The 19,150-nt window shown below is 42.2% G+C and overlaps 1 protein-coding gene across 4 annotated transcripts in view; it reads right to left on the bottom strand.

Moving 5' to 3' along the window:
* rptor (regulatory associated protein of MTOR, complex 1) overlaps positions 1–19,150 on the bottom strand; it is a 99,341-nt gene that overhangs the window by 24,628 nt on the left and 55,563 nt on the right. For 2 of the 4 annotated variants that reach the window (XM_078108936.1, XM_078108937.1), the window contains exons 12-21: positions 18,413–18,514; positions 14,181–14,264; positions 12,987–13,097; positions 12,239–12,341; positions 12,039–12,106; positions 9,945–10,136; positions 8,415–8,555; positions 7,476–7,596; positions 5,052–5,192; positions 3,561–3,716 (exon numbers count right to left, since the gene is read on the bottom strand). In XM_078108936.1, the coding sequence (XP_077965062.1) occupies positions 3,561–3,716; positions 5,052–5,192; positions 7,476–7,596; positions 8,415–8,555; positions 9,945–10,136; positions 12,039–12,106; positions 12,239–12,341; positions 12,987–13,097; positions 14,181–14,264; positions 18,413–18,514 (1,219 nt within the window). The remainder of the gene's footprint in view (positions 1–3,560; positions 3,717–5,051; positions 5,193–7,475; positions 7,597–8,414; positions 8,556–9,944; positions 10,137–12,038; positions 12,107–12,238; positions 12,342–12,986; positions 13,098–14,180; positions 14,265–18,412; positions 18,515–19,150) is intronic. The other 2 variants (XM_040186238.2, XM_040186237.2) reach the window with 1 other exon arrangement.

Genomic DNA, 19,150 nt, shown 5'->3' with positions numbered 1-19,150 from the left:
AGCGCTACTTGCTGCAGTAAACAGCCAGTTGATAAATGTGAAATATGGTTCCTCTCCCATTTAACTGCTGCGCTACATTACGAGTGCACACAAATTACCAATGCACCGCCTCGACGTGGTCCACGCGAGGGAGCGGGACGGCTTACATCACTCACCGGCTGAATGCTGCACCAGTGACTCGTCCTGACTCGACACACGGCTTGCTCACAGTGGAATGGATGTACAGTAGTAAAGATGTTAATTATTGGCTAAATTAATTACTGCATCACTGTTTTATGGCCGTCTCAATTTTGGCAGATGACATAAAATACAGCCGACTCTGCGGAGCAATTTTTGGAGATGTAAATGTACGAGGCATGAAAAACGCATCTGAACATTTTAGAGCAAAGAAGACACTCCTCTTTAAGGCATAGTTTAAATGCATTTCGAAGAGAGATGTTAGCAGTGCAAGCAGCACCAAATCCTCCATGTGATGCTCTTCAAACGGGAGAATATCTAAAATAAACTTACACAGGTAGAAGTGCCAATAGATACAGAAAATGTTGAGCACAGCGTTACTTTAGACGCCTTTATCAGACATTTAATGGAGCTATATATATATATATATATATATATATATATATATATAATGCTTTCAGCCACAGCACAGTACTCTTTTACCTCTCATTCCACATTGCCTTGTGGACAAGAGCTGAGGATCGAACCGCCCACCATATGATTAGCAGACAACCTGAACCATAGCTGCTCTCATACCAATGAAATATCTAACTACTGCACGGAAATTGTGTTGAGACATTCATGTTTGCCAGAGGACACATCAGACTGACCGTGGTCGAGTTGGCTCTACAAAAGGAAAACATTTTTTTTTTGAAATATCTCAAAAGTAAGGAAGTGCATTTGGTTTAATTAATGTTCCAAGACGGCAAACAACAGTGATGGCTGAACCATCTGCTTGAGAGGATTCAAGTCCAAATATTGCTCCGAGCTGGTCTCTTCCAGGCAAACGAAACTTGGAGGACCAAAAGCAAGCTGGCGGAGATGACGAGCGGAGACTAATTTCATATGAACACATGTTAGCTCGAGTCAATGATGAAGCTGAGAACTGCAAAAAGTGAAGGACTTCTTTTTCATCCGTTGCTTTGCTTCAACATCATTGCTTTATTTCTTACTTTTTTTTGGGGTGGAACTGAATAAGAAAATGAATGAATGAATGAATCTTTGGTTATCTTATAATTAAGAGGTAACAATACTGTATGTCTGAATATTAATAAAAAAAAATATTACACGACTCAGGAGTGATCCATAACTGAAAATAATTTACAATTAATCAACAAATACATGAAGACTATTTGCAATTCCCTAGTAGTGGTTGTATGTAGAGCTAATTAGCACAATGTTGCACGGTAACATGAACTGAGCTGTGGACAGTGAATGTTGAAATTGTAAATCCCTCCCACACAGAGTACAGTACCTGCTGCATTTAGCATTCATGGTTTTCAATTTGGTTGAGACAATATAATACTTTACCTGCCAACATCATCGCTGCAGAAAATATATTCTGCTCTATTTCAAAAAAGGATGAACAACAAAGCCCAGCGGGATTGTATGAAGAAAATGTCAAACTAGACAAAAGATTAAAAAAGAAAACAACAAGAAAACAAGCAAAAATGACACGTGAAATCTCGGCTGAGTTAGAAAAGAAAATATAACAACATACAATATGACAAGCATCTGCAAACAAGTCTTTTTCCTAGTTGTTCCTTTATGTTACGCAAACATTGTTGGTTTCATCTGCTGTGCCTTGCTTGTTGAAAAATGCAGCACGCTGCGTGAGGTGGGAGTTACAAAGCACGGGAGGACACATTGGCCCTCACTTAGTGGGTGAGGGAGCCAATGTGTTTTTTTAACCTGCTTACCAGGAGGACGTTGCACCCGCCTTAAGCAGCTTGAAAATAAATAACACACCTAAAATAAGGTGGCATTGGTTTAACAAGTGAAAGAAAACGAGGAAAAAGGTAATTATAGCACCTGAGCGCCTACTTTTGGGCCAAGTCAAATTCACTGATCTACATTGATCTTTTTACTTTCTCATTTGATCTCCTTTTGAACTCCTTGACAGCCGTCCCGGGAAAAAATGACAATGAATGGGAAAGGAAACAGGATGGCTGCGAAATTAAAAGAAAGGGAGAAGGGAAGAGTGGGGGGGAGAGAGGGAGAGAGAGAGAGAGAGAGAGAGAGAAGGTGAGAGGGGGAGGTTGAGCAGAACAGGATGGAAACCCCAGCTTGTCTTTCTACTTTCCCAGAGAGGGTGGGGTCCGTCAGGCGCATGGTGCAGTCTGCCAACCAGTACAAGCGTAGGTGAGCAGGTTCCAGTGCTGCCTTTTGATGCACAAATGGCATACTTTTCACATTTTGAATACAGTATAAAAATATATCATGATGTGAAAAACAAAGACAACCTGATCTTAAAAAAAAAGAGTAAAGCTGTAATATGCATTAATGTTCTAAAATAACAATGTATAGCCTTTATGAGACTTTTCACTGCCTGCATTCTCGTCTATCTTCCTTTTTTGCTGTGTTGGTGACATTTCTGTCCTCACTGCAATCATTGCAAATCTAACAACACAACACTTTCACACTGGGTTGTGCAGAGGTGTCACTGCCGTGGAACCACCCAGAAGAAAAAGATTGTTTCTCCGATTCCCTGCTTTGTTCTCACTAACGCTGCTCCCTCTTCATTCTTTCTGTAGCTTGCTCACGTGTCCTGTTCTCTCTTCTAAGGAGAACTTTGACCGCTGTGTCTTTACAATGTAAGAATTCTTACATCAAGTACGTACATTATTAGAAAAACTTTTTTCACCACCTAAACGCGGTTGTGTTGTAATGCCAAAAATGTGGTTTTACAGCATTTCTGTAAATGTGATGAAACATTTTGATGAAATGTATTTTAGCTCAAAAATGCCTAAGTAGTTTCTGGCAATTTGGTTGGGCAGAAGAAGTTGCACTTTATAAAGTTAAATGGACTAGCAGCAGATCAATATTTAAACTAGAATTCCCGCTCCACAGCTGTTTGCCTCAGCAATCATTTCATCCAATAAGGGTTTGTGGCCACATGACGCCTCTTTCTGGCAGAAAGTCATACGCAGGGCTTCAAAGAAGCACTGGTCTTTCAAAGCTAGTCTCTTGTTTTTTTTACAGAGCTTTTTAACCACGAGCACCAAACGCAAAATGACAGCTTTATACTTTGTGCGGATCAACTTGTTCCCGCTCACCCTGACAGGCGTAACCTGGCAAAGCGAGACAAGGCCTACAGGAATGAAAGCTCAACCCTCACCGGCGACATTCATTGACCGCCCGGCCGGTCAGAGCCTTTCAACCCGCTCGGAGCAACCACCAAAATAAGGCAAAGAAATCCAGAACATGAGTTGAAATGAGCTGAAATTCTGAAATGAGGACAGCGCTCAGGAAAGGGCGCCATGAGGAAACAGACATTTGTGTAAAATGTCTTGTTTTCACAAATGTTTAAGCTACGGCCAACAACGAGTACAGTGAGGTTTTACCTATAAGGGAGTTGAGCGAAGAATAAGACGACACTCGTCTCATTTTGTCGATGGTCTCAAAGGAGAGGATGTACTCGTCATTGTCGGGGCTCCCCAGGGTGCTGCTGGCGCTGCTGCTGGTGCTCAGGTTACCAGGAGAAAAGGCTGCTGGGCCACCTGAATGAAGAAAACACACAGAACTCTTACCCACCAAACCAATCGGCTGCAAAATAAGGACCATCGCAAATGTAATACGAGTTGAAGAGGAAGATTAAGAGGCTCTTATTTTGTCTAGAAAGCACTTGAGCTGTACATGCTACAAAAAGCGTGCAAACATGCTGTATAAATACAGTTTATTATTCTGATTATTGTTGTAAAGCCAAATGAACATCTAAAAAGGACTAAGCAGAAACAATAATTGGTGGTTGCATGCCGACACAAGAACTTGCTCACAACTTTATTTCATGTGTCAAGCTCAGTCACCTCCGGCTGTAATTCTCATTTTCTCAACATTACTTGTGACTCAGAGGAAACTAAATTGCAATGCATCGAAACTGACTGCACCCTGAAATGTGGAAATGGAGATCGAAAGAGATTGGAAATACGCTGTGCTGTGTCCTTATTGATAATAAACACCGCTGCACATTGACATTAGCACTGAGAATGTGCCTTAGGAATGTGATTTAGGAATGGTCTCAGCAGCAGGTCACACGCTTCACAGTGATTGTGATTTAACGTCAGACCTCGACTGCACAACTGGCATTGTTACACAGTTACAACAGCTAGACACTAGTGGAACGGCACTACCCCCTTCAGAATGGTACACGAATGGACAGGAATCTTAGGAGTTATTTGCATGCATTAAAGAGGAACATTTGTAGCCCTACATAATACATCAAGGAAAGGAAACCACATCATAAAACATACAGGCTCGGCGAGCTAGCCATCTATCAGTATCCATGGCAACAGAAGTTGCCTGGTTGAGAGTAGGGAGCGTGTCCCGGAGTGTAATCCCTGCCTCTGTTTGAGCTCAGGCCTGCACTTCAGCACCACGGACAGCTCCTCGTCCGCACTCCTCATCAAGCAGAGCCCAGACACAGGAGCGCAGGGAAGGTGATCGTCAAGTTATAGAAACAAATAACTAAACATATGACTGATGACAGCTCACATTCAATGAATACGGAATTTGGAATACGGAGAAAGTGAAGCGCTGTGAACACTTTCCAGATGCACTGAAAGCTGGTTTTAAAACAGTTTATAAATGCGTACTGAGTACGTCTTAAAAACCAGCAATGAGGGAATGAATAAATAAGTCTGGGGACTGTTACATCTACTGAAAACTGTGTGAACTGTGCTAATGATCTCTCCTTGGATTCATTCATTCGGCGGACTAAATTGTCTTTTTCTTCATTCAGGCATCCTGGAAATTCATAAAAAATTCAGCTTCATCTAATTTTTCATCTGCCTTATTTCCTCTCCTGCTCCATTTTCAAGAAATTGCTCCCCTCCTACCTTCTTCATTGAGGTTGAGGTTCTGCAGACTCTTGTTCAGGTTGCGGGCGGTGGTAGCAGCTCGAATGTTGGTGTAAGAGTTCACTGATCTCAGGCGTGGGATGGCCGGGCTGTCCCTCACTGGGGTCAGGTTACCGGATTCTGGATGTAAACACAGGCGGGTGGACATCGGATCAGGGTCAGGATAATCCCATACAAGTGTCAATAAAGTATAACTTTCTATGTCTTTGTCAATAATAACATACGTAAAATGCGTTATAATTTACTCGTAGTACAGTACAAGCATAAGTATCATTAAATAATAGGGGTGTAACGATTCATTCACTGAATCAATTAATCGATTTATATCCTGCGATTCAACTGAATCGATCTGTGCGCCGCAAATCGGCATTTCGGACGACATATATTGATTACAAATCGATTGAAATGGTACATAATCGATTGTATTGATACTTGGAAACTGCACATTAGATTTAAGTACAAAAACGGTGTGAATGTGCGTGTGTGTTTGTTTTTTAGCACTTTAGACACGTTAAACGTTACTCAATTCAGTCTGCCTGTCTGTGACGTCATCAGTACGCAGCGGCAGCCGCGCGAAACTCGGAACAACAACAAAACACAGCGTGGAGGAGACGACTGCGAGCGAGACATTTACAAACCAACTTATCGATCCAGCACGTGGAAACATTTTGGCTTTTGCAAACACGGAGGTGTTCTAAATAAGTCGGTCGCTGTTTGTAGAATTGTAGAAGACAAATAAAAAACACGGAAACACGACGAATCTTTCCAGCCATCTACTAAGGCGCCGTGGGATTAAACAACGCCGACAGTCAGGCACCTCTAGCAGCGTTACCGCTGCAGCAGCAGCAGCAGCAGCAGCAGGTAACTCCAGCTCTGCAGACACCTCAGGCCTCGCCAGCCTCAACATCACAGTAACAATTGCCAAGTTTATCTTGGACAAGACATGAGACCCTACAATGTGGTTGAAAATCCGGGGTTATGTGAATTGATCCAAACATTGTGTAGTTATTGTGTAATGTTTACATTGAAAATGGCACTTGATTCAAATAAAAGGTTAATACATTTGCCATTAATTGTTGTTTGCTTGTTTATAATATCCATAGTTAATTTAAACCTGATTTCCTTACAAGAAACAACAGGGATCTCAGAAACTTTGCCTGCACTGTCCAGTAAAGTTACTGAATCGATTTCAAGTCACTGAATCGAATCGTTCTAAATTAACACAGATCGTCCATGAATCGAATCGGCAACCATGAATCGTGATTCCAATCGAATCGTTGTTAAAATGAATCGTTACACCCCTATTAAATAATGATAATGATTTATAACAAAAAAAATACTATATAAAGCATTTCCTTATTGCTTGAGTTTTACTTTTTTCCCATTGTAGTTTTATTTTCCAAAGACCACAGATTTATAATTTTACTAAATGCCCACTCAAACATTTGAATTAGCCTAGTCCCATAGTTCACAAAACAATTTTCCTGCCACACATTAGTAGATGTTCCTGGAGAGGCACAAGAAAAAGGGAGGTTTGTCCAAACAGCACTATTATTGGGTATGTGATATTCAAAGGTTGATTTTCTGCTCAGCAATAAATCTTGTTGTATTCCATATTCCCAAAATCTGGTTAGAAATCCGTAAATACTTTTTCCCCCACAAAGTTTTCAGTATGGCAACCTGTTTAAATGACTCATGCATCACTTTTCTTGCTACTGTAGATAGCTCGACAGATAGACAAATGATCCCAAACATACACAGATTAAAATCCTGCTTGCGATGCCCTAATCTGCAGATATTCCTGGGTTCTTAAAATCTCGCAGTGATGCTTACAAAGCACATTGAACTATTTAATTTTGTAATGTTTCACTTATTTTATTATTTTTGTGTATCTTTATCGTGTACATTGTTTATTTTGTTTACTGGCTGACTAAGGGCTACCAAACGGAATTTCATTGTATAACAACAATGACAATAAAAAAACCTTTAACTTTTTTTAACCTTAGAAGGAAGATGTATTTGTAGTCTTTTTGTCTTTGTGCCTGAAAACGTCTTATGTACATACGCAATAAAGTCAGTCGCAAATGGAAAACACACTAATAGCAAATGATGACCTTCATTTGCATTGCCGGGGGATTTCTCGTACACGAATGGTCGCAGTAACAGTGTAAAGGTAATGTGACACCCGAGACTTTCACCAATTACTACCGACGAGTTATTTTGTAATCTATAGTGAATAAGAGCCAAATGACAAAAACACAAACATGGAAGTGGGCTCAAAAAAAAAATCTGATAAATTGAATAATCCACTGTAGCTTTCCTCAAATGATCTTCAGTCTTGTACTAAAATCAAGATAGCGTGTAAGAAATGTTAATTAGTCTGTCAGTGTTTGTCTGCAGTACCTGTTGTGTTGGCTGGTGATGGCACTGTATAGTTCTTCTCCTCTTCTATAAACTGGAGGGCAACTGTACAGAAGTTACTTTCATACTGGACCACCAGGTGACTCAGTGCGACTACCAGCTCCTGTCGAACACATATGAAAATAAAGATCATTCATTTTCACCAATTACGATTGTCTTTTGCTTCATGTCTTGATATCTTCAAGCCAAGCTACCTCGCCATGATTTTACGTGCATGCTGCGAAACAAATACGCGTGAAGAGGGCGCAGAAACGTTAGGACACGAGGCCCAGAGAGTGTTTGTCATCATGACAAAATGTAGTCCTAGAAACACCCGCTGTAGTGGGAACTACCGACGAGGCGGTTTCTGATCGTGTAGTTTATTATTAATACTACAAAGATGAGCTTGCATCACTTTGGAAGAAGAGTAGTGATGGACACTTTTAATAAATCCAAAGACCTTAGAGGCCGATTGTAATTAATTGTGATCCTTTGCTTTATGCCCACAGAGACATTAGAAATACATTAAGCAATAATAGTCACCTTAGATGGAATTCTGATGATCAAGATGTGCAGAACGTAATGACATGAGAGGTATATTGATCCTCTCATCTAACTAAAAGAATTCAATAGACCGTGACCAAATTTTAACTTCTCTTTTAATTATGTCTCAAGGGCAACAGTCCCATTTTATTGTTTTATGTAGATTATAATCTTGTCATCACCCATTATAGAAATGCTGGTGAACTGAACAGCATTAAAATCATCTACCTACAGTGCAGTGTAGTGGTCACAGGACAAGCCCACACCTATCAATGGTTTCCAAATAATTTGGAGTCATAGTTCTAGTTTCATCTGGCATTTTACTGGATGGTCAATGACACGCATGGAATAAAATGAGGAACTGTGTGTTTTGCGTGAGTGTTGTTGTGCTGCAGTGACCTTGCGGACCACGGGGCTGCCGTCGTTGATGAGCTGCGCCAGCATCATGGCCACGTTGTGGTCAATGGTGGTGGAGTGGTCCGTCCTCTCAGCAGAGTTCCCCACAAACGTCCCCAGAGCGAAGACAGCCGCGCACCTCACCTGCAGAGGCACGACAACGACGGGGTGGGATGCTTTGCAAGTCCGCACTTTCTTCATCAATGAACAAAACAGCCTTTTTTTAACCATGTGAAGTCAGTGTGTTCAGCAGACTAAAAAGTAGTCTATGGTGCAACTTTTTTACAATGTAACACGAGTAGTGATGATATATTGAAAAGCATTTTGTTATAAAAAATACATCTGAAACATGTTTTTTGTTTGCTGACTCCTGTGTTGTTTTATCAGCTGTAATAGACAGATACAGGGGGGGAACCCCGTACGACTGATCAGAAATAAAAAATACTGCAGCATCTATTCAGCTTTTAATGCATCTTCTCTTCTGCTGAGTGTCAACTTTTTTGACAAAAGTGTTTTTGTGAGTGACATTTTCACATTGCTTTGTGCACATTTATACTGGAATACAGTAGTTGGAGATGATCAAGTGTGTGTAGTTTGTGTTTAAAAATAATAATAATGAAAAACAATTATACAACAGTGTCTAAAACACACACTTTATAAAGGGCTTACTTGTTAATCCATAACATCTAGAAGAAAAACAAATTTATGGAATTATTTATTAATTTGTTATTAATCTATCTATTCATGTCTTCTAGTCGGTCCTAGTCTTCGGTGGACTTAATAATTAATACATACTTTCATAATGTGAAACCTCGGGTTCAACCCTGCGCTCAAAGCAGCTGCCTTTTAACGGGAGGGAGGAAGTTATTTTTGGGAAAACATGTTTCTCAGAGGTGAGTGTGAACGCAAATATGTGCCACGTCTGAGCGAGGGCACCAGTGGCACAAGTGTCGGGGTGAACTTCAGGACAAACTGTCTCGCTGTCCATCTGGTCCACACATGACCAGTCAGATGCTACCTGTCTGGGCTTTATCTATTTGTGTGTGTATGTGTATCTTATTCTGAACTGCATGCACAGGATTTACATGCGGAATATCTGGTAATACCACAATACCTGGACATTTTCTCTGTGTATTTTTTTGTCTTTGAAAAGAATATTGTATTGTGTTTTCCGACTTGCCCTCTATTTTAAAATGTTTAATAAAAACTGCAGATTTATAGGATTTGCAATCTTGATTGAAGAAATATGTAATGACAACCTTTTAAGGTCACGTAATGTCAATTAACAATGAATATATGACTTTAAAAAAGTAATATTTTTGTATTCTAATAGATAAATGTGCAGTGTATATTGGTTTCTGAAACATTTCCCTTTCTCGAGTGCGTAATGGGGGGATGCATTCACCATGCCTGGAAAAACACAGCACAGCAGAGAAGAAAAATCTAAACCGGTGACCACTGGTGACGAACAACCTACTCTCCTCGCACTTTTCCCCAAATGTATCTGGACTCCGGTGTGAACCCCGCTCTCACCTCAGGGATGGGATCCGACAGCAGCGTGTAGAGCTTCTCGTGGGCGCTGTCTCGAACTCCACACCAGCGTGCCGGGTCAAAGTTCTGCCAGATACGGCCCAGGCAAATAGCCACCCACTGGCGGAGCAGGGGGTGAGGGTCCGACAGCTGCTCAAGGCAGATGGCGATTAGGTTGCCCTGCAGACAGGCCTCCTGGTGTGGGGGGTGATACAAAAAGCTGAGTGAGTTAAAAACACTCTTGAAACTGTAGTTATCAAAACTGTTTCATAGTGAGTGTTTCATATTTAATGAAATGACAATATGTGCACCAGTCTTGAGTCTTAACCATTGGGCTTAGACTTCATCATTAGTGAGTTAATATCTCTAACCTGTAACCTCACACTGATGGACAAAACGATTATGAGGTGTGCAGCAGTTCATGTCTTTAAATCCCTTCATCCCTTGTCTACTCTGTGAACAGAAGGTATTCGGTACATCAAGGTCTGAGCCAGTCTAAAGTCCTCTATTCAAAGGCCTCTTCAAACTTAATTTTTGATTGACCCAGTGCACAGCACCCACAGGGACTCTCACACTTGTTTTTTCCATTTCCTTTCTGTTTTTTCTTTTCATGATGAAGCACAAAAACAGAGATCTTTACTGATGGTGAAGGACATTCATTGCATCAGAATTACAGTCACTAACCTCATTCTCTCAACTTCTCTTTTGAACATAAACCCAATTTTGATTCACTTTTTAATTAAAATTTGATTTTATACTATTTGTTCTACAGTCAATAAAACAAAACTTGCAGTATATGCTTCACATAAAAAAGCAAGATGATGTGCATTACTATCTAAAATATGAACCTGTGGTGATGTAATGTATTCAAATATTTTCTAGTTAGCTTTTTTTATCTGTTAAAACTATCGTCAATGAAATTAAATATTACCAGTTGAATTTTCAAATTAAAAGCATAACAAGTCAGGTATTAGTGTCTTTAACAGGACATCATTGTACAGGATGGGTTGACTCTCCATTGGTTAATTCAGGCTGTTCCACCTGGATATTTTTTTCAATAAAAAATAAAAGGTTTCTTCTGCGCTCGACTTAAATAAAAGGCCTTAAGGGTAACCAGGACGTTGTGGTACACGTAGTTTCTGTGTGGCAACAACACAACAGTCATGTGCATCAGCTTGAACGCAACAACTCCTTCCAACATGAACCACAACAAAAGGAGGATTACAGAGAGGAGAGAATCCCATTTTGTCTACTCGGATCACTCCTGTGGCACCTGCTCGTCCGCGGAGCTCTGATCGGGCCTCCCAGTTGAATCCCGAGAACGGGAATATTACGGCGGCAGTGGCCCGTGTGCATGTTGGCAACAACGTTTCCGCAGTAATGAGTGCTGCTGTTGAAAGTAGAAGGGATAAATAATGTAGATGTGGTGGGCAGATCGTCTCTGTAATGTTGGGAGCATCTATTATTTACAGGCCATTGAGACGGGGCAGGAGCATTTAGGAAATGTGGTAGGAAGGAAGAAGAATAGGTGTTTCTGAGCTGGAGAACACAAACAGCTGTTCCGTTTTCTCACATTTATATAATGTTAAGTGAGAGAAATACTGTCAGGTTATGAATAAAATAATACGTCAGTCACATAACATTCTGAACTAGGGAGAAATATTGCACGGGAGCGCGAGGGAAAAAGCAAAAGGGATTGATGGGGGAATATGTCTTTGTGAAACAGTGTGACAGTGTGTGTGCACTCCATGAAATGAAAAGCTACATCATCCCAACACCCCACCCTTGGATGTTTGATCACCATCAGGCACAAAAGGCTTCTGGGATTGAACACAGGAGGCAGGGAACAGGCCGAAGTGACACTTACGGTGATAAAGTGTCACCACGGAGGTGGCTGGGAAGGAATTGGAGATTATAGAGGGGACTGTCGGTGAGAAAACTGTCACATAACAAATATCCTCACGGTAAAATACAATGGGCGAGTCATTTCTCAAAGTGAAGTCTGGCCCCAGAAGAACCGCTAAATGAATAATTTGTTAAGTTCTCTCTTTGGGGTTCTAGCCTGGTCCCTAAACACACACATGTGCAGACTTGTACCTGTCCTGTGTTGTAGCTGTTGACGATGACAGCCAGTATGAAGACAGCCATGGTTCGATGTTCAGCCTGCAACAAAGAAAAGAACTGTGAAATTGTTTTTTAGATGTCAACCGTCATGCCCCTGTCCCGAAGATGTTCTCTTCGGCTCCTTTTAGATAAGTCAAGTGTCAAAACCAAAAGGAAAGAAGAGATACATTCCTCTATATTGTATCCACGATGGACACTCACTGGCATGTAACTGTCGGCCAACACCGACAGGAAGTACTTGTGTCCGTTGTCCTTCACCAGGTCAGCTTGACATGACTGCAGGGACAGACAAGCAGACAGCGAGGAGGGTTCACTTTATTGCAGATGTTGCTTAAGGTCCCTTTCCACTCACATAAGTATTGGTAGATTTCTCCCATGGTGGCAACTCCAAACCATGAATGCAGACACGGTCTCACTGTAAAGTGTTTTAGTGTCCTCAATACAATTTTAAAATTTAAATCGCCGTCAAAAAGCACCTCCGTCTACTGTTGGTAATAGACTGATACATAATAATAATAACCCCCCCACTAACCCTTTAAGTTTGACATAATAATTTAAATCAAATGAATTCATTTTAAATAATTTCAAATGACTGATGTAATCGACTGCAAAGCATTGTTAGCGAAACATGAGATTCAAATGAATAGGAAATGTATTATTGAATTCTAATTTAAATACTTGCTTGGATAAAAAAAATCTTTTTCAAGTCCGCCAATCAGCGGAAACCTTGTTTTTATTTATTGATCGGTGCATCTCTACCAACAGTTGTTTTTTTCCCTTTATTGCTTGTGTTGTTCACTTGGTGCATTAGACATCATTTTTATAGTAATAATAAACATATGACGTCAAAAAGCTGCTAAAATAAAAACTAGATGAGGCAGCATCATTTTTTATTTTTGGCGAGTGTTTTCCAAAACTCACACTGTCTACGGCAAGGATTTTAGCCCAGATGAAAACCAGCATAGGGCGCAGCTCTCGGGCGGAGCTCTGGAGCAGCTTTAATACGTAGGGGAAGATCCCCACAGACAGGGCCTGAAAACACACACACACACACACACACACACACACACACACACACACACACACACACACACACACACACACACACACACACACACACACACACACACACACACACACACACACACACACACACACACACACACACACACACACACACACAGTTTAGTATTGATATTGCAGGTTATTATCCAGGCCTTGCGGCTGAATGTGTTTGGCCACCAAGACAAAGCTCAAGAATGGAATTTATCTTTAAAGGAGCTGGTAGGATGATCTCAAATGTGATTTCAGTTCAAATGATTGTCAATAAGCAGAGTTTGCCTTTTGAAGCATTCCATATGCTTCCAACTCGGACTGTGAGTGACAGCACCTCGAAGTAAGAGGTGGAACTGGCTCAGTGCCCACGTCAAGTAACATAAAATGATGCATTGATAAATGTAGTGGTGTTCATCTTTCAAGTGTTACAAATATGTGTAGTCAGATCATTCCTTTTACAAGAGGACTTGTTTGTTTATAAAACAGCATGCAAACAGACCGACACGGACATTGATGATACAGCAATTCTTAAGTCTGTAAACAGTTCAACATTTTAGGAAATATGCATTTTCAAGTAGTTTCTGAGAAGACTAACGCCACTCATGTCCACGCACTCAGAATGGAGCTGGAGTCAAAGGGGAAACAGCTATTATAATAACATTAAGACGGACTTCATTGTAAGTGCGAACCAAGGGAATGATTAAAGCTTGCAAAACCGGCTTCAACATTTATATGTTTTAAGCTTAGAAAACGGGTATATTTAGAATTTGTTCCTGTAGACAACATGCAGTGACATGTGTTTTCACTTATTTGTTTCCCAGTATCTAGAAATGCAGTTTTAATTTTTTTAGGGCTACAACTCCATGAGTGCACGGATACGCCAAGCAGAAAGGCTAACTATTAAAAATAATATCTATAAAACATATCATTATTATTAATATTACTCTACAAGTCTGCTACAGCTTTGATGCCAGTGCACTTCTATCCAAAAGTAGAGCAGTTTAGCGGTTATTTTAAATGAAGTACAACAAAAAAACAGGTACACTCTATTTAACGTACCAGACTGACGGCCCATGGGCCAAGATCCAGAAAGCGTCCGAGCAGTTGTAGAGCTCGCAGCCGATGGACCTGACTAAGGAGGACCTGAAAGAGACCGGAGGTCAGAGGTTAATTGTGCTGCCTCCAAACCAAGGGGAAGCCTGGGATTAAAGGAAGAAGAGGGTGGGTGAGTGGGGCGCAGGAAGGAAGGAAGGAAGGAAGGACGGAAGGACAGCGGGAGAAACTGCAGAAAGCTTCAGGCGGTGGAGTGAAACAGGTGGCTCTCACAGCACTACGGGTAACACACTGGCATCAGGTTCCACTTCTTCACTTTGTAAGTGTGCACCGTCATACATGCGGAGGCGAATGGGTGCGTCCTTGGCTGACGTTTCACTTGGCTTCTTAAGAAATTACATGATCAGGAAAACACAATAGTGTGTGTGTGTGTGTGTGTGTGTACGCTTTGATTTACGTCTATGACAGGGATGCCAAATCCCGATCACGATGCTGCAGTTATTGGCCAAGAAGAACAATTTCAAGGAGGCATATGGTGTATGCTAAAATAGTATATGTGTGTGTGTGTGTGTTTTATGCAGCACTGAGCTCGGTGCAGAGTCTGTGTGGGGGCTAGACACCGGTACACACCCATGTGACTTTCCCCACAGTGTGTGTGGGAACAAGCATATGGAGGAAACCAGGTTAACACACACCTACACACACACATTTCCACCAACACATCATGTACTATCAGCGTGCTGCGTGACTTCGCCCTGGTGAGCGGAACCACACAAACGGGAGGAGGCCGGGGGAAAGGCCGGCACAGGGTCACTCCCAGCCCCAAAGAACAGCGTGGGAACACGCAAATTTGTGTGTGCGACAGAGGCGTTTGCTCTATAAGCCTTATTCATCTGTTCCTAGGTCATGAACAGGAGGGGAAACGATTTCAATCAGACATGGAAAATAAGCTGCCAGGCTTTTCTTTTTTCTCGCTCGTCTCTCAGGTCTTCAGCAGATTTGGCACAGTGTCAATGAATATTTTGCAGACAGTCACCCACACACAGGCAGATCTTCAGACAATGATTAAATCAACACATTAACATGTATGTTTGTTACATCATAGCTGAACATCCTGAGAAATGCTGCAACATTGAAATGGGTATGACTGCATGTGTGTGATGTAGGTCTCAAATCCTTAGTGGCGTAACACCTCGACCGCAATCTACTTTAGTGCGATGAGCAAGCACTTTCCATCATCATTCTGTGTGTGTACAAGCTGTGAGTCACACACCGCCATGTTGTTGTATGATTCACATGCATGCTGTAAGCACGTCAGGCCAATGCCAGACGCTTGTGAATGTGCTGCTGTTACCGTAACGTCATCGTTTATGAGACGTTGTGATCCCTTTGCAAAATCGGTTAATCCTTCCCGGATGAAATGCATGTTGTCAAGACAACGCAGAACCGTATCTCTCATCCCGGAGCCTTGTTGTCTTCCCTTTGCTCATTTCATTAAAGAGCATTATTGATGGAGTACTCTCGGTTGCCCATTTCTTGTTGCTCATTGCATCTTTCAAATGCAGCCAGATATACATTTGGAAATAAATAGCAAATCCTCCAAGAATACGCTACTTTTTTACTTCATTTTTATGCAACTGTGTGCTTAAAAGGTTATAAAACCTGTGTATGTGTCCATCCGTTACATCAGAGAGTATGAAGGGGTCTTGAGATTACTCCGCCCTGCCGGCGGAAAGCTGCATAACGTTGCGTAATCTTAAAAGCTATTGCCGCTTTGCTTCCTCCAAGTCCCTTAAAATCCCCATCAACTGCATACACAAACACACACACACACGCCTTCACACCCTATCCAGCGCTCCCCGATCAGTCCGCCTTTTCCTCGGCTTTTAACGGGTCCCGACAGGAATGCTGTATGGACGGACTGCGGCTCGCTGTGCGCTGAGTAGGCAGGAAATTAACATTCAACACGGACAGCAGCGCAGCACCACTACGCTGCCACACCAGAACTGTACAGGAGGTACTGCTGCAACAAATGACAAATCATGTGGCAATGTCGAGCCGATGATTTTGCCCTAATTAAAGCGCCCCAGACGAGTCTAACATCACTACAGGAAACACAGCAGCCGCTGTCCTTGTCACAGGTTTGTTGCAGTGATGGAATAAAGAGAGCTGGCCAGCAAACGTTGAACCCAATTTACAGCAAGGATTTTGAGGTACATTTCTCCCTTTTCTACTGGCTGACCTGAAGTGAAAACTTGGAGGAGAGAGTTTCCTTCATAAAGGAGGGGATGAGTATAACTAAAGAGCAGCTAGAGTTAATCTCCTAATCTAATGGTGGACTCTTGGCAGGTGACGTTTGTCTTCAATGAAGATGCTCTTGCAGTGTTTGCTTGTGCATGACGAGGCAGGAAGCCATTTCCAAACACGGGATCCGCAACATTGATGGGTTCATCTGTCTGTTAAAGAAATGTCACTTCAGCACAGGCCTCAATTACCTAAATAATGGATTGGTAGCGTGAGTGAAGTAAAGTGACAGCCAAAAGGACGACACAGTGAAGAGAGGAGTGTATTGGTGTGAATACCGGGAAACACGATGGCGCACAAGAAAGAGACGTGAGAGAGGTATATACACACACTCACCGGCCACTTTATTATGTATAACTTGCCTACGGGGTTGGACCTCCTTTTGCCTTCAGAACGGCCTTAAATGTGCCAAGAAAATATCCCGCACCCTATTACACCACCACCACCCAGAACCGGATGGATCCATGCTTTCATGTTGTTTACGTCAAATTCCGACCCTACCATCCGAACGACGCCGCTTAAATAAACGGTTTCCCAATCTTCCATTGTCCAATGGCGGCCAGACCTTGAGTGGTCTGAGTGGCATCGGGGTGGTCTTCTGCTACTGTACACAATCTTCTTCAAGGTTTCCATGTCCGGTGCGTTCAGAGATTTCTGAACTCCTTGGTTGTAACGAGTGGTTATATTGAGTCTTTCTATCACCTCAAACCAGTCTGCCCATTCCCCTCTGACTGCTCACATCTCTTTTTAGGACCATTCTCTGCAAACCCAAGAGATGGATGTGCTTAAAAGTCCCAGTAGACCAGCCCGTCTGGCACCAACAACCATGCCACGTTCAAACTCACGTGAATCAGCTTTCCTCCCCATTCTGATGCTCGGTTTGAACTTCATGAATGTATTTCAAAGTGTCCCTGTGCAAGACACCGGACTCCTAACTGCTCCCCGGGCGCCTTTAGGGCAGCACACTGCTTCCACTGTGTGTGATGGGTTAAATGCAGAGAACAAATTCCTGTATGTGTAAAACAATACTTGCCAATAAAAATGTCTTCTTCTTCTTGCCAAAATCACACACAAATTTGCCATGTTTTTATTTTTCTTGACGATTTGTGAGGTTTAAACATTTTTCAAGGAATATTTCCCACTTACCCGCCTCAATGAATTATAATGTATATCCCTAATACACCATCATAGACATCTGTCAATTAATCCATCCATCCATCCAGCCATATACAGTATCCATTTGCCTGTGCTTATTCAGGGACAGGTCGGAGTGTCAGGAGGCCTAGGTGGGTGAGGCCGAGGAGTTCGCAGGCCATACGAGCATATGTAATCTCTTCGGTGTGTCTTGGACGCTCCCGGAAAAAAACTCCTACAGGACACCTCCAGGAAGCCTCCTGATCAGATACCTGAACCGGCCCCTTCCGATGTGAAGGAGCAGGCGCTCTATTCTGAGCTCCCTGCAGATGTCTGAGCTCCTCGCTCAATCTCAAAGGCTGAGCCCAGCCACCACTTAGGAAGCTAATTTCAGCTCATTCAATCTAATTCTTTCGGGCCACTACCCAAAGCTCACAACCATAGCGGCGGCGTGGTGAGTGTACAGGGCGGTAAACCCAGAGCTTCGCCTTCCGGCCTCTTCAACCTTCTTGAGCTCTGGGGAGCGACTTACTCTACCGTTTGCCAGCAGAGAACCACGACTTCCACGGAGGCACTGACTCTCCTCCCGACTGCTTCACATTCAGCTGCAACTCGTGCATGTTCAAGGTCACGTTTGGATTCCTCCCAGCGTCAATGTTCAGAATTCATTTTAAACATTCCCGCTATTAAAATCATGTTATTTTCTTTATCCTCCATTTTCATTGATGTATTTACAGGTCATGCTAATAAAGCTGATGCAAAAAGGAGGTTTTTGTGTGTGTGTGTGTGCGCGTTTGTACCTGCAGTACAATTGGGAGCTGCTCAGGAGGGTTCCTGTTCTCCACGCCCATCGTCAACCACACCTCAAACGCAGTCAGCTGATCCGCAAAGAAGGGACTGTGCTGTGGACACAAAACGCACACACATTTCTTTTGAATCATTTACCGCGCTTAATCATTCACTCTCCCTTGAGCACGGCCAGTAATGAGCCAGTCTGCAGTGACTAGCGCATCGCTTCATGAGCGCTCTGACACGATGAGCTCTGAAGTGACACTGCATTGCAGTAACGACATAAATCCTGATCTATCATGATCTCCTTCCACCCCCCCCCGTGCCACTGCCACGGCAGTTTGGCTGATTGATCGGTTGCTGGCCGCTGAGTTTTTGATCACGCCGAGTGTTAAACATTGCACTGGGTATTACAACAGCGGTGTGCAGACTGTTGATTGATGTCGAGTGGGAAAATATCAGTGCTTTGTGAGCTGAATTACTAAATGAATACTCATGGATACATGAACTAAATGGTGTGTGGTGGTGTCCAGCTCATTCATTCATTTAATATATATATATATATATATATATCTCAAAGTACAGCTCATGTTTAAGAACCACTCATATGTTAGATATTATGGTAAATTTTGAGATGGGGTAATTCATAATACATTCAGGTTGTATTAACCAATTTATTACACATGTATGCTTTACTGATTCATTTAAAACTCTATTCCAACATTTCTATTAACTTTAAATGAAGCCAT

The sequence above is a fragment of the Gasterosteus aculeatus genome, chromosome 9 (genome assembly GCF_964276395.1).
Source record: "Gasterosteus aculeatus chromosome 9, fGasAcu3.hap1.1, whole genome shotgun sequence".
Classification (NCBI taxonomy): Eukaryota; Metazoa; Chordata; class Actinopteri; order Perciformes; family Gasterosteidae; genus Gasterosteus; species Gasterosteus aculeatus.
The sequence above is the reverse complement of the archived record's forward strand: the minus strand, read 5'-3'. Positions and strand labels throughout refer to the sequence as shown.